The 15,732-nt window shown below is 36.9% G+C and overlaps 1 protein-coding gene across 2 annotated transcripts in view; it reads right to left on the bottom strand.

Annotated features, from left to right (window-relative positions):
- RPRD1A (regulation of nuclear pre-mRNA domain containing 1A) overlaps positions 1–11,606 on the bottom strand; it is a 72,615-nt gene extending 61,009 nt beyond the window's left edge. The window contains exon 1 of one of the 2 annotated variants that reach the window (XM_082416216.1): positions 11,282–11,606. In XM_082416216.1, the coding sequence (XP_082272342.1) occupies positions 11,282–11,432 (151 nt within the window). In that variant the 5' untranslated portion in view covers positions 11,433–11,606. The remainder of the gene's footprint in view (positions 1–11,281) is intronic. The other variant, XM_082416215.1, reaches the window with a different exon arrangement.
- Between the last annotated feature and the right edge of the window lie 4,126 nt (positions 11,607–15,732).

Raw genomic sequence — 15,732 nt, 5'->3', positions numbered from 1 at the left:
GGTTAAGAATCCACCTGCCAATGCAGGGGACACGGGTTCAATCTCTGATCCGGGAAGATCCCACATGCTGTGGAGCAACCAAGCCCATGCGCCACAACTACTGAGCCTGCGCTCTAGAGCCTGTGAGCCACAACTACTGAAGCCCACGCGCCTAGAGCCCGTGCTCCACAACAAGAGAAGCCACTGAAACAAGAAGCCTGTGCACTGCAACGAAGAGTAGCCCCCACTCGCCACAACTAGAGAAAGCCCGCACACAGCAACAAAGACCCAACACAGCCAAAAAAATAAATAAAAATAAATTTAAAAAAATTTTAAAAATAAAATAAAATAAATATATAAAGTGAAATTATTCTTAATCATTAAGCGTTTTCTATGTGCTAGTTATAGCACATCAACTGCATTTTTAAAATTCTAAAACAATAACTTGGATTAAATCCACATTATTAGTTGATTTACTAATTAAACTGTTGTAAATCTGGATTATGTACTACATTACTCAGGGTTTTCCAGAGAAACAGAACTAGTAAAGTGTGTGTGCATACACAGAAAGATATTATAAGGAACTGGTTCATGTGATTATAGAGGCTGTCAAGTCCCAAGATCTGCAGTCAGCAAACTGGAGACCCAGGAGAGCTGATGGCATAGCACTTGTCAGAAAGCAGCCTCAAGATCCAGGAAGAGCCCATGTTTCACTTTAAGTCCAAAGGCAGAAAAGAAGGCAGTCAGGCAGGACAAGTTTCCCTCTTACTCACAGAAGCGTCAGCCTTTTTGTTCCATTCCAGCCTTCAACTGACTGAAAGAGGCCCATCAACATTAAGAAGGCCAATTTGCTTTATTCACTCTACAGATTCAAATGTTTTATCTCAGCCAGAAACATCTTCACAGACATACCTAAAATACTGTTTGACCAAATATCTAAAGCCACCTGTGGCCCAGTCAATTTGACACATAAAATTAACCATCACAAGTGCTGTTCAAGATAACTCATGATTTTCTACTAAGAAAACTGAATTTTTTAGTAGTTCAGGAAAAATATGGTCCTTAACTACCCAAACCTCCTTGTTTAAAAGAATAATCTATAAAATAGAATACAGTACACATTATGATTTATTCCAATACTAAAGAGATGAAAACAGCATGTTGAATTAAATAGACAAGGATTTTTTTTAATTGTCGTGTAGTTGATTTGCAATGTTGTGTTAATTTTTGCTATACAGCAAGATGATTCAGTTATACATATATATACATTCTTTTTTATATTCTTTTCCATTATGGTTTATCACAGGATAGTGAATATAGTTCCCTGTGCCATACAGTAAGACCTTGTTGTTTATCCATTCCATATATAGTAGTTTGCATCTACTAACCCTAAACTCCCAGTCCATCCCTCCCCCGCCTCCCTTAGCAACCACAAGTCTATTCTCTAGGTCTGTGAGTCTGTTTCTGTTTCATAGATAGGTTCATTTGTGTTATGTTTTAGATTCCACATACAAGTGATATCATATGGCATTTGTCATTCTCTTTCTGACTTACTTCACTTAGTATGACAATCTCTAAGTCCATCCATGTTGCTGCAAATGGAATTATTTCATTCTTTTTTATGGCTGAGTAGTATTCCATTGCATATATGTACCACATCTTCTTCATCCATTCATAAATAGATAAGGTTTTTAAACCATGCTCTTGAAGAAGAATATTCCTTGAACTGGACCAAAACATCATCACAAAGATCAACCAATGCAAACCATTTTCCCAATTTACAAAAAAACCAAAAACAAACAAAAACTTAATATAAATGTTTTCAGTTTTAAGTGCTTTTGCATAACATGACAATCCTCTGACACTTTCTTCTATTAGCCTGTACTAGAATTAAATGAGATACATTTAGTGCAAAGTTATACAGTTATTGTAAACTTAAATGTGCATTTCGTGATGGTCTTCACAGGGCTTTACAAGGCATCATGAACTAATACCTGAACAAGTTTGAGAACCACTTACTTAAACAATTACAACAAATACATTTAGAATAAGACTGCACGGTTCTCAGCCTAAGAAGATTAGCCATCATAAAGATGTAAATTCTCAGGAATTTCCTGGCAGTCCAGTGGTTAAGACTCTGAGCTTCCACTGCAGGGGGCACAGGTTCAATCCCTGGTCAGGGAACTAAGATCCCACATGCCATGCAGAAAGGAAAAAAAAAAAAAAAAGATGTGAATTCTCTTTGAGCTAATAAAATACCAAAATAATTTTTTTCTTGCAAATGGCAAGTTGATTCTAGTGTTTATATGGAAAAACAAAACAAGAAGACACAAGAAAACTCTGAAAAAAAAAAAAAAAAGAAGAGCAATTTGCAGGCCGGCGGGGGGTTGGAGCGGGATGTCCTACTAGATGTGAAAACATAATAAAGAGTGTGACAGTGATACATGAGTAGACCGATGAATGGAGCAGAATGACAGTCTACAAATATGCCAAACACATATGAAAACTGAGTGTATGTTAAAGGAGGCATTTCAAATGGGTGGAGGTAAAAAGAACTTAAAAAAAAATGGTGTGATAAACCAATGCCTACCACTTCTATCAGCTGAAACCGTTAAGAAAATAACAAGAATATTTAGTAACATAAATGAGTATTTATAAACTGTAAGATAAACTGACACATCCTAAATGTTCATCAATAGAGTAACAGTTATATAAATTTTGGTGCATCCATAAAATGGAATACAGTGCAGTCATTTTTTTAATTGAGGCAACATAATATATATAAATACATCATAATCTGAAAGATATATTAAAAAGAAAAATAAAGCAAAAGCACAGAGAAATCTATATAATATCCAACCATTTGTCTAAACATGAAAGAGAGAAAGAAATTGTAACATATGTAGATGACTATATATGCATAGAAAATTCTGGAAGAATAAACTTAACAGGTTGATTCTGGGTAAGGAAAATGGGTGGGGGGGGGAAGAGTGGAAAAGAGCCTTTGTGACTTTTCAATTTCGTATTACATGCATGTTATTACCTACTAAAATATACTGTATTTTTAAAAACACACCTGGAAAGTATATAGAATGGTAATTTTTTTCTTAGTTTCTCAGTTATTATAGATATAAAAGGGACTAAGGAAAAGCTATAAAAAGAAGAACAGACTAACAGGTACCTGATAAAAGCCAAGAGTTAAGCTAGAGAACCAAAAATGACCAAATAACCTAGATGACTGCAAGGTGACTACATAAATAATTCATTATTATAATCCTCTTCATACATTTTTACAAACAAAAGGATTTTAAAAATCTTAAATCACTTAAAGTTCTTTGCAGACATAAAACATTAAAAGTCTACCTAAAATATTTACTTTATGATCCTGTCTAGTTCCAAAAAGGAGTTGTGAACTGAAATGTTACATTTAAAATGTCAAATAATCTTTGTTTGACATAAAACCACATTCAAACGATTAAAGCAACAGTAAAAACTATGTCTACATACTTTGTACAGCTCCTAGTAAATTCTTTACTTCAAATCTCAAATCAAAGAAGCCTTTCCTGATTGCCTAAACTGAGCTAGTTTCCCAATTATATTGATATTTCTCTTTTGTATCACTATGAAGTTACTAATTTAGCAGAGTCTGTTGCCCTGACTGATGTGTAAGCTGTCTCCCTTATCCACTGAATCATCCTTGTCTAGCAACAGAGCAGGAGCTCAATAGGTATTTGCTGAGTAAAGGAAACCAACAGGAGAAACTTTTACATATCAAATGAAAATTTCATTTTATTCAAAAATACACTTGTAAAATTATGAACTATAATTATGTTTGTTTAATGTAGGTGCACACCTTTATTTTTATTGGAAATTTAAGGATAATTTGCTTAAATTTTGGAGCCGTAAAAACAACAGCAAATCATCGATTTTTTTAAAAGCTGTACGTTATAGGAAAGAGAACCTAAAGAAAATTATATTATAACCCAAAGGGAAATTTCATAAATTTGGTTTAAGTTCACACTGAGTAGGAATTAACATTTTGGAAGGACTATGTCTGCTTAAGGCAAAGCAATGTGTGCTAGCCTCTTGACCTAACTACCAATAATAGGAAATGGTCTAGCTCTTAGTATCTGGTTTGTGAATTGTTGGTGGGTCCTCAGAACCCTTTCATGGAGTCCATGAACTCAGAACTATTTTCACAATAATACTAAGACATTATTTGTCTTTTTCGCTCTCATCCTCTCACCTGTGTAGTTAGTATATTCCTCAGGTTATGTGATATACATCACAAGAAGACTGAATGCAAAACCTGACGTGAGAATTCAGCTGTCTTTAATTAAGACAGGCATAAAGATTTGCAAAAATGTAAAGCAATCACTCCTTTCTCTAATATTTTTAAGTTATTTTTCATTAAAAACGTCATTTTATGTTAACATAAAATCAATTTAGTACCACAGTTTTAAAATAATAGTTATTAAATAAATATTTTTCTATGTTTCACTTTCTAATATAACTCCCAATAAATATAAACCACATAAATGAAAGATCTGGGGCCTTTAATAATTTTTACAAAAATAAAGGGATCCTTTAATCATACAGTCGATAATCCCTGGTCTAGATCCTGAGAATATCTATGGAACAACCAATGTGATTTTTTCAAGGAATAAATTTAAAATAAAAGAGGGAATCCATAGACGTAAAGGAACTTAAATATAATAATCAAATGCAATGAAGAAACTTTACTTGCATCCTGATTCAAATAACTGGCTAAAAAAAAAAAAAAAGTGAGACAATCAATGAAACAAATACTAGCTGGATATTTGATGATATTTTAAGAAATTAACTTTTTTAAAGTTGTTAACAAAGAATATAACTGTTACAGCTGGATGATGACTACACTGGGGTGCATAAAAGTCATACAGATTTGAGAAAAACAAATTCTTAGTGTAACTAACAAAATATAAACACTGTCTAACTTACTTGTTTAATTCTAGCTACAAAAAAGTATAATAGTATTGTCCAAAATAACAGTATTAGACAATATAAAAGCCATTGAATTGTCAATTCAAAAACAGAATCTCTTCGTTTTAAGGATTATATGACTACATGTTTTTAAAGCAGATGAAAAATGTTCTTTAACCTTTTGTATTTTTCTAAAACCAAATAGAGCATCTAAGAATATACGGTACTTTTTTAGCACCAGTTACAAACCTAAAGCCATATTCATGAATATAAATGTTAATTCGACATATTTAAGAACCTTTATCAAAGGCAATATGTTGAGATTATGCAGGCTAAAACTTGGAAAAGGAAAACAACCACCTATAGGAACCCACTATCTACTTCATAACCAACACATAACCCCCCAGTCCATAATACAATATAAAGTGATAATTAGTTCCCTGAAAGATGTCTAATACAGTTTATTGATAACAAAGTACTGATTTTAACAAGTGATTACAAATAGAAGGACAATCTAAACTTTAGGCAGTTTAATTGTTGCCAGTTGGAGAAAAACCGTAACAAGCACTCAAGGGCTGAACATTCCCAGGTTTGGCTCTTTGCATTCCAAGCTATTTCTTGCCTCAGCATCTTCACATACCCCAGTAGCTGAATACCTCCTCCCCACTTACGGAATAGCTGGTTCACAGAGGTCTTTAATTGAAGGTCACCTTACAGAGATCATTTCCCTCACCATCTAACTACTTAAGGTTCTCCTCCCTTAAATGCACTTAATACAAAATTTATATTTACAATTTTCTTGTTCATTGTTTGCCCTCCCCATGAGACTACAAATTCTATGAGGGCAGGGACCAACTTTCTTTCTTTTTATTTATTTTTTTAATTGAAATATATTTGACATATAAATATATCCCTGCCGGTCCAGTGGTTAGGACCCGGCACTTTCACTGCTGTGGCCCGGGTTCAATCCCTGGTCAGGGAACTAAGATCCCGCAAGCCACGCGGCATGGCCAAAACAAAACAAAACAAAAAAAAACGTTGTTTTATTACTGGAATATATCCAATGCTAGACATATGTAAGATAATAAATACAGGGTGAATTAACATACTCTAAAGGGCTGAGGCAATTATGATTTTGTTAAGACTCAAATATGAATAACATACAAGAGGCAAGTGTAAAGGACTCAATCAACTAGACTACTGAAAGCAGCAACTCTAATCAACTGCAAAGAACTTCCTCCTACCTATTCTCTTTCTACAACTCTTGCAGAGATCTGTTGTTCTTGTACTTGCATGTAGGCAAGAGCCTAGTGTTTGCATGTAGGAAAGAGCCTGTCAGTGTTGTTTCGTAAATTCTGGTACATTCATGGATGATATTTCTACAGCAATTAATGCAACATATAATTTAATTAGTGGTCTAATTTATAATTTAGCCCACTACTGAGAAGTTCAGAGTTTAAAACAATCACCTTCAAAAGACAGTAATAAGAAAGTGAAAAGACAACCCAATGAATGGGAGAAAATATTTGCAAGTCATGGATCTGATAACAGACTTGTATGTAAAATACATAAAGATATATGTATAGCTGATTCACTTTGTTATAAAGCAGAAACTAACACACCATTGTAAAGCAATTATACTTCAATAAAGATGTAAAAATAAATTTTAAAAAATAAAAATAAAAATAAATTTAAAAAATAAAATAAAATACATAAAGAACACTTAATAATAAAAGACAACTAATAAGAACCTGTTGTATAAAAAAAAAATTCTAAAATTAAAAAAAAAAGACAATGCAATTTTAAAATGGGCAAGGATCTGAATAGACAGTTCTCCAAAGATGACATACAAATGGCCAATAAGCACATGAAAATATGCTCAACATCATTAGTCATCAGGGAAACACAAATCAAAACCACAAGACACTTTACACCCAACAGGGTGGCTATAATCAAAAAGACAGATGATAATAATAAGTGTTGTTAAAGATGTGGAGAAATTGGACCCCATACACTGCAGGCAGGAATGTATAATGATGCAGTCACTATGGAAAACAGTCTGGCAACTCCCCAAAACGTTCAATGTAGAGTTCATATATGACCTAGCAATTCTATTCCTAGGTATATATCCAAGAAAAATTAAAACACATCCACACAAAAACTTGTACACAAACGTCCATAGCAGTATTGCTCATAATAGCCAAAAAGTGGAATCAACCCAAATGTCTATCAACTGATGAATGGATAAATGCATACAATGGATTATTATTTGGCCATAAAAAGGGATGAAGTACTAAATACATGCTACAACAAGAATGAGCCTAGAGGACATTATCCTAACCAAAGGAAGCCTAGTCACAAAAGACTATATATCATATGATTCCATTTAAGGCAAATCTATAGAAACAAAGTAAATTAGTGGTTGCCTAGAGGTGGGGAAGCGGGAATGATGGCTAAAAGGCATGGGTTATGAAAATGTTCTAAAATTTATTGTGGTGATGGTTTTACAACTATATGATATACTAAAAACCAAATGGGTGAATTGTATGGTATCTTAATTATAACTCAATAGAGCTGTTACAAAACAACAAAATGGTCACTTATGTTTTTGGTTACACTCTATTGCATTTATCAGGGAAATTATAGCTACTTTGGTCTTCATAAGGGCCATGGGGTATATCCCTCCAAAAAGAAATTATCTTTCTTTAAAGGAGACAAAAATAAGAAGAGTAGACAAAGGGGAAATCTTCACAACTGCATGATTACCATAACTGATGTATCATTTTACCTACTCATTCTCATATTTTGAGCAGTAACTTTTCCTACCAATGTCACATTTTTGTCTTCTTTAAATACTTCAAGAAACTAAAGAATGCCTAGCTTAATACAAAATGTTCAACTAATTTTCCTTAGTTTATTTCTTGACATTTCAAATTTGATCAATTCCTTTCAAAAATACTTACTTTGCAGAGATAATGTGAGGAGTCAAGATATCACAGTAAGGTGTCTAAAACAATGCCTTGTACTCAGTAAATTACTGTCATCATCATTATGCTAAAGGAAACAGAGGATCCTAAAGTTGATGAGCAAAACTGCAGAGAATGGGGAAGACATAACGGCTACACCCTACAAAGGCACAATCATGTGTCAAGGAAAGGAAACCCTTGGCAGAAAAGCCCACACCACACTGAGAACTGCAGCAGCAGCAGCAGTAGAAGCATGATCATCACCTCCACTATTACCACCATTTCTATCATCACCATCATCACCCAACACTACTCTCCTCCTCAAGCAGCTGTTTATATGCCTTTAATTCTTTCTATTTATGAAACGTTTAAACATATGAAAGCATCCCCCAACTCAGCTAATAGAACATCTTATCATTTTCCATTTGTTTCAAAAAATGTTTCATATATATGTACTATAAGTTAACACAGATCCATTTTCATTCCCTCTCTTCCTTATGGTAGCCACTATCTTGGACTATCGTGTTAATCATTTCTATGCATGTTCTAGCTACAGATATCTGTAAACAATATAGAGTATTGTTTTGCATGTTTTCAAACTTTCACTATATAGCATATTGGTCTGCACCTTGCTTTCTTAGCCCAACATTCATGTCATGTTGTTTCATGCAGCTCTAGTCATTCACAAAAACTGTTGGACAGTATTATATTATACTGTATGAAAGACAAAATATATTTGTCCATACTCTAACTAATGAGATGTTTAAAGTGTTTATCTAATTTTCTTATTAAGAGGCTACAATAAACATAATTTCTTGAGTTTCCAGGATATATTCATGGAACTGGTAGGCCAAAGGACATATACCTTCAACTTCATTAGAGGTTGCTAAGTTCATCTCCTTTTTTACACTACAATCAGCAGTGTAAGAGAGTTGTTTCCTGTCACCCTCACCAATCCTTGGTACTGTCACACCTTTTTTTCTTTTTTTTTTTTTTGGCTGTACCCCACGGGATCTTACTTCTCCAACCAGAAATCAAACTGGGGCCCCAGGCAGTGAAAACGCCGGGTCCTAACCACCGGACTGCCAGGGCATTTCCTATCATAATTTTAATTTTGCAAACCAAAGGGTCTAAAGTGGTACTTCATTGATTTATTTTTTCTTGATTAGTAAGATTGAGTATCATTTATTGGCCTTTCAGGTGTTTCCGCTTATGTAAAATGCCTTTAACAGTATGGCCATTTTCCTACTGATTTGTGGTAGTTCTTAAGAACAATCTGGGTACCAATCCTTATGCTCTTTCTCCCCTCCCCACCCCACCCCCAAATATAAACTGTTGCTGATTTTCATATCTAGTAAGGTAGAAAAGCAAAGACAATTTCTGCCTTCTCAAAGTTCACAGCTATTTGCCAGACATTTATATCTGTGTTTCTCAAACCTTTTCGGCCACTCACAGGTGAATTCCTCCATGAGAGCCAATACACATACACTTACATATGAAGTGAAAAACAGGGCTCTACATCAACTTCTTCTAAGGCAGGGGTCCCCAACTGCTGGGCCACAGACCGGTACTGGTCCATGGCATGTTAGGAACTGGGCTGCACAGCAGGAGGTGAGCAGTGGGCAAGTGAGCGAAGCTTCATCTGTATTTACAGCCGCTCCCCGTCACTCGCATTACCACCTGAGCTCCACCTCCTGTCAGATCAGCAGCAGCATTAAATTCTCATTGGAGCATGAACCCTACTATGAACTGCGCATGCTAGGGATCTAGGTTGCATGCTCCTTATGAGAACCTAATGCCTGATGATCTGAGGTGGAGCTGAGGCAGTGATGCTAGTGCTGGGGAGTGGCTGCAAATACAGAGTACCACTCGCAGAGAGGTTTGACTGCACAGAGACCATAATAAATCAATTGCTTGCAGACTCATATCAAAACCCTATCAGTGAGTGGCAAGCGACAATTAAGCTGCATCTTACGGAGTAGACTGGACATAAGCAACACACTTAGGGTATCACTGTCTCCCATCACCCCCAGATGGGAGCATCTAGTTGCAGGAAAACAAGCTCAGGGCTCCCACTGATTCTGCATTATAGTGAGTTGCACAATTATTTCATTATGTATTACAACGTAATAATAATAGAAATAAAGTGCACAATAAATGTAATGCTCTTGAATCATCCCCAAAGCATCCCGCTCCCCCCCACATCCGTGAAAAAACTGTCTTCCATGAAACCAGTCTCTGGTGTCAAAAAGGTTGGGGACCACTGTTCTAAGGGATTAACCACAAGCAAATACACAAGAAAATATACAGAATGTCTCCATTCTATATAGCCAATGCCACATTCTGGCTCTGATATTAATACATCATGTGGCTTTCATATGGATCAGTACACAAGCATCTACTTGATTAATAACGGCTTGTTAAAACAATTAATAAATAACCATCATATCAGGTACATCAGGATGTCTGAAACAACAATTAAGAGTGCCCATTCTCTTTATCCAATGAAATAAGAATTAAGGTACAAATTCAGACTAAGCAAATGAAATATTTTAATTTTCAGTCGTACCATCATACAATCAGTTCTTACAGATAAATCTGCTCTGCAGTCGTGAAATGATTCTTCTAGATATTTTAGTGACAGCAGACTACAGCTGAAAAAAAGTTAACTTTATTTACAGGAGCACTATAGAATGCTTTGTAAAATAAAGACGCTGCCCTAGAGGCATCTAATCATAGAGCAAGAAAGGACCTTGGATCAACTTAATCTAATTCCCTCATTTTCAGGTGAGGCACTTGCAATCCAGAAATTAAGAAATCTCCCTAATCCATCTCCTCTAAAATCTACAAATTCAGAGTTCTTTCCATTGCATCACGCATCTTATTTTACACTCCCCAGCTCTAAAACTATGATTCCCCTTAATTTTACAAGTTTGAGTTGATGTGTTACAGAAATAATGGAAGTATCTCCCCATACCAATCTTTCCCCTTCTCTATCCTCCATTATAATGTACCCAACGAAAACACCTGACTGCCTAAATTTCTGACTGTAATTAGGTGCGGAGTGCAGAGCCCCTGGCTACCGTTTCCGCGTTAAACCAATAGAAATGTTAATCCTTTATACAATACCTTCTTCAACAACACCTACTAAACGTCGACTTTGCAGGAAGCGCAGTACACGCCGCTCCTCCTGGCCCGCAGACCACCGACGCCAGGGAGCCCGGGGCGCTGGGGAGGCGGGGTGCGGGGCAGCCGGGAGTTGGGGTCGCTAGGGGAGTGGGGCTCCCAAGGAGGGGGGTGGTCCCGGGGATGCCAGGGAACTGGCCGGGTGGCGGGGAGCGGCGGGGAGAGGCCGAGAGGCGCGGCCGACTCACCTTTCCGCAGCTCCCGCTCCCACACGGTGACGATGGGCCGCGAGTGTTTGCGGTGGTGGATGAGCCACAGGGACAGGGTCTGCACGCTCTGCTGCGAGTTGCTCAACTCCGACAGCTTCTTCTCCAGCGCCGCCTCAGAGAAGGCGGACATCCCTCCGATACCGCGCTCACGCCGTCCCACGCGGTGGGGCTGAGGGGGAGGAGAGTTTCGCCGCCCTCGCCGAGCCTCGCCCCCTCACCCCACCCTTCCCCACGCCCTCACCACCGCTGCCGCCACATCCAAGATCGGCCGCAAACCAGCAAGATGGCGTCCAGCCGGCAGTGACGTCACGACCTACCCACGCCCCGCCCACCGAACAGGCTCAGCCGAGGCCGAGCGGAAGGGGCGGGGAAGAGACGCGCGCTGGAGAGGCGGTCGGGGGACGTGCCCCCGGGTCTGGGCAGGAGGCGGGGCGGGGTTTGCCAGGCTTAGGACCCTCCTCCTGGGAGAAACTATCTTTACCAAGGGGTAATTAAAAATCCTTTGAACACCAGCGTGTTTGCACAAGGCGCCAAATGCTAGTTGTGTGGTCCAGCTCAGTAACAGTGAAGAGTTGGGACTTTCTTCAAGTAAATGGCTAAATCAATTGTGATACTTCATCTTACCGAATACATGCAGCAGTTTAAAAGATTCATAAATCCAATGGTGGATTGGTTTTTTTTTTTTAAGTTGCAAAAAAAAAAGTACAGTATAACGTTTGTTTTATAAAATATATATTTTATAAGAATTCATAAGTATGTAAATAAGAGAGGATAAGAATTGGTGCCCTTAAGCTGTGTCTGAATTGTTTTCATTTTTTACAAGAACATATTCATATATTACATAGTTAAAAATTAATTTCAGAAATCTCATAATTAATTCAGCACATTTGGACATAGCACTTGTCTTAACTATGATAATTCACAAAAGAAACAGAAGGCAGATACTGTCATATTCTAAATATTAATACAAGAAACTTCAAGAAAGGTATATAAGAAACCACAGGAATTCCTAAGCCATCTTTTGGGAAACACTGTTCAAGAACTTTGCACAAGGTAGACATCAAATATGCCTATTTATTTGTTTGTTTGATTATAAATATAGCTTCTCCTTCCCATTTTTAATGTCACTACAGCTTGAGGTTCAGAGATACCTCAAGAGGTGAGGTAACTCTCCTTCCTCTTCCTCTCACTACAATATCAATTCCTATCTCTACATTCTTCTCTTTCCCTCATTTTACATCCTTTTCTTTATCCAATCTGCTTAGTCTAGTTCTAAGCCTTAACTTAGTCCAACTTTAACCTGTCTCCCAAGACCTAACAGTATCTTCAACACTATTCCCTGAGCCCTGCAGCCACCAAAATTGCTTCATATCTTCTCCCAAATTGTCTTCACCTGAGATTCCAGCTCTTCCCACTCCCTGCTTCTCTATCTCAAGTCTACCTTAACTTTATTTTTTTATTTTTTTAATTAATTTATTTTATTTTTGGCTGCATTGGGTCTCTGTTGCTGTGTGCGGGCTTTCTCTAGTTGCAGCAAGTGGAGGCTACTCTCCGTTGTGGTGCACGGGCTTCTCACTGTGGTGGCCTCTCTCTGTTTCAGAGCATGGGCTCCAGGTGCATGGGCCCCAGCATCTGTGGTGCACGGGCTTCAGTAGTTATGGTGCACAGGCTTCAGCAGTTGTGGCACACAGGCTCCATAGTTGTGGCACACAGGCCCAGCCGCTCCACGGCATGTGGAATCCTCCTGGACCAGGGCTCGAACCCGTGTCCCCTGCATTGGCAAGCGGATTCTTAACCACTGCGGCACCAGGGAAGTCCCAAGTCTACCTTAACTTTAAAAGACCACCTTAAATTCTACCTTCTTTTCTTTCCCAACCAGTCCAATAACATGTGAGAATTTCCTTTCTATGTCATTAACTGACTTGAATGACTTATTTAGTACTTACACCACTAGTCTATGTTATTTATAATTATACATATCTACATATGTGTCACTAAGCAAAATCTAGCTGGGGAAAGAATATATATAATTCATATGTCCACTTTATTGGGAACGGGTGCCCGGGTGGAGAGCAGCAGGGTAAGGGAACCCAGGAGAACTGCTCTGCCACGTGGCTCACAGTTTCAGGCTTTATGGTAACAGGGTTAGTTTCCGGGTTGTCTCTGGCCAATCATTCTGACTCAGGGTCCTTCCTAATGGTTTGCGCATCACTCAGCCAAGATGGATTCCAGCAAGAAGGCCTCAAATTTAGAACAATGCATTTTTTTCCATAAACAATCTTTGGCTTTCTTGGAATGGCCGCCAAGTAACAAGAAGATATGCCCCTTCAACTTAAAAAAGGAAGACTGTCACAAGAAGACACTGTAGACCAATATCACTTATGAATATGTGGCATACAAGGAATACAAAATCCTTAACAAAATACTAGCAAACCAAATCCAGCATCATATTAAAAGATTATACATGAAGACCAAGTGGGATTTATCCCAAGAATGCAAGGGTGGTTCAAATACAAAAATCAATCAATATAACACAGCATATAAATAGAATGAAGAAGAAACACATGATCATCTCAATTAGTGGGGGAAAAAAAGCATATGACAAAATCCAGCATCCTTATATGATAAGAAAAAAAAAAACCCTCATCAAAGTAGGAATATTTTTATTCTCAACATAATAAAGAACATGTATAGAAAAACCTACAGCTAACACTATATTTAATGGTGAAAGACTGAAAGCTTTCCCCCTAAGATCAGGAAAGACAAGGATACCTACTTTTGCCCCTTCTTTTCAACATTATACTGGAAATTCTAGCCATAGAAATTAGGCAAGGAAAAAGAAATACATGGTATCGAAATTGGAAAAGAGCTGGTAAATGTATATCTTTTTGCAGAAGATATGATCTTATATATAGAAAATTGTATATATAAGGAATCCATAAAAAATAATTAGAGCTAATAAATTAATTCAGCAAAATTACAGGATACCAGATGAACACACAAAAATCAGTTGTATTTCTATACACCAGCAATGAAAAATTTGAAAATTAATTTAGGAAAACAGTTCCATTTATAGTAACATCAAAAATAATAAAATACCTAGGAATACATTTAACCAAGAGGATTTTCAAGGTATACACTGAAAATTATAAAATACTGTTGAAAGAAATTAAAGACATAAATAAGTAGAAAGACAAATCTTATTTATGGATAGGAAGACATACTGTTAATATGGAAATACTACCCAAAGCAATTTTCAGGTTCAGTGCAATTCATTAAAATCCCAATGGTCTTTTGTGCAGAAATGGAAAAGCTGATCCTAAAATTCATATGGAATTGCAAGGGACACTGAATGACCAAAACAATCTTGAAAAAGGAAAGCAAAGTTGGAGAGCTCACAGTTTCTGATTTCAAAACTTCCTACAAAGCTACAATAATAAAAACAGTGTAGCATGTTATTAAGCCATAAAAATGAATGAAATAGTAATGCATGCTAGAAGATAGATGAACCTCAAAAACATTATGCTAAGTGAAAGAAGCCAGACACAAAAGATCACATATTTATGATTCCATTTATATGTAAATATCTGGAATAGGTAAATCCAGAGACAGAAAGTGGTTGCTAGGGTGCATGGGGGGTGGGGGATGGGAGTGAGTGTTTAATGTGGATTTTCTTTTGGGGTGATAAAAATGTTTTGGAACTAGACAGAAGCGGTGGCTGCAACACACTGCAGATGTACTAAATACCATTAAATTGTACGTTTTCAAATGGTTAATTCTATGTAATTAAGATGTTAATTCTATGCATCTTATTTCAGTACAAAAAAGAAAAAAAAGGAAACCTAATAGAAATAATTAAGTTTATTTCACATTCTCCACATTGTAATGGACCCAAAACTGCTATGAGAGCCCTTATGTTTACCAAACTTAGGATAAAAGAAAACTTACAAGCTAAAAAAGTTCAGTCTTTCTAAGTTAAATTTTGTGTAAGTTATTTTTTTTACTTTAAAAATTTTTTAATTTTTAAGTATAAGTGATTTACAATATTATATTTGTTTCAGATGTACAGCATAGTGACTCAGCATTTTTGCAAATTATACTCCATTATAAGTTATTAGAAGATGATAGCTATAATTCCCTGTGCTATGTATAAGTAAGTCATTAATATACATATGTTTCTTTTTTAAATATTTATTTATTTATTTATTTTGGCTGCACTGGGTCTTTGTTGCTGCTCACAGGATCTTTGTTGCAACATGTGGGCTTCTTAGTTGTGACATGCGAACGCTTGGTTGCGGCCTGCATACGGGATCTAGTTCCCTGACCAGGGATCGAACCTGGGCCCCCTGCATTGGGAGAACAGAGCCTTACCCACTGGACCACCAGCGAAGTCCCTACATATGTTTCAATAATGTATTTCTCCAGTTAAA

The sequence above is a fragment of the Balaenoptera physalus genome (genome assembly GCF_965194825.1).
Source record: "Balaenoptera physalus genome assembly, chromosome: 12".
NCBI classification, from domain to species: Eukaryota; Metazoa; Chordata; class Mammalia; order Artiodactyla; family Balaenopteridae; genus Balaenoptera; species Balaenoptera physalus.
This window is presented reverse-complemented; position numbering and strand designations above follow the sequence as displayed.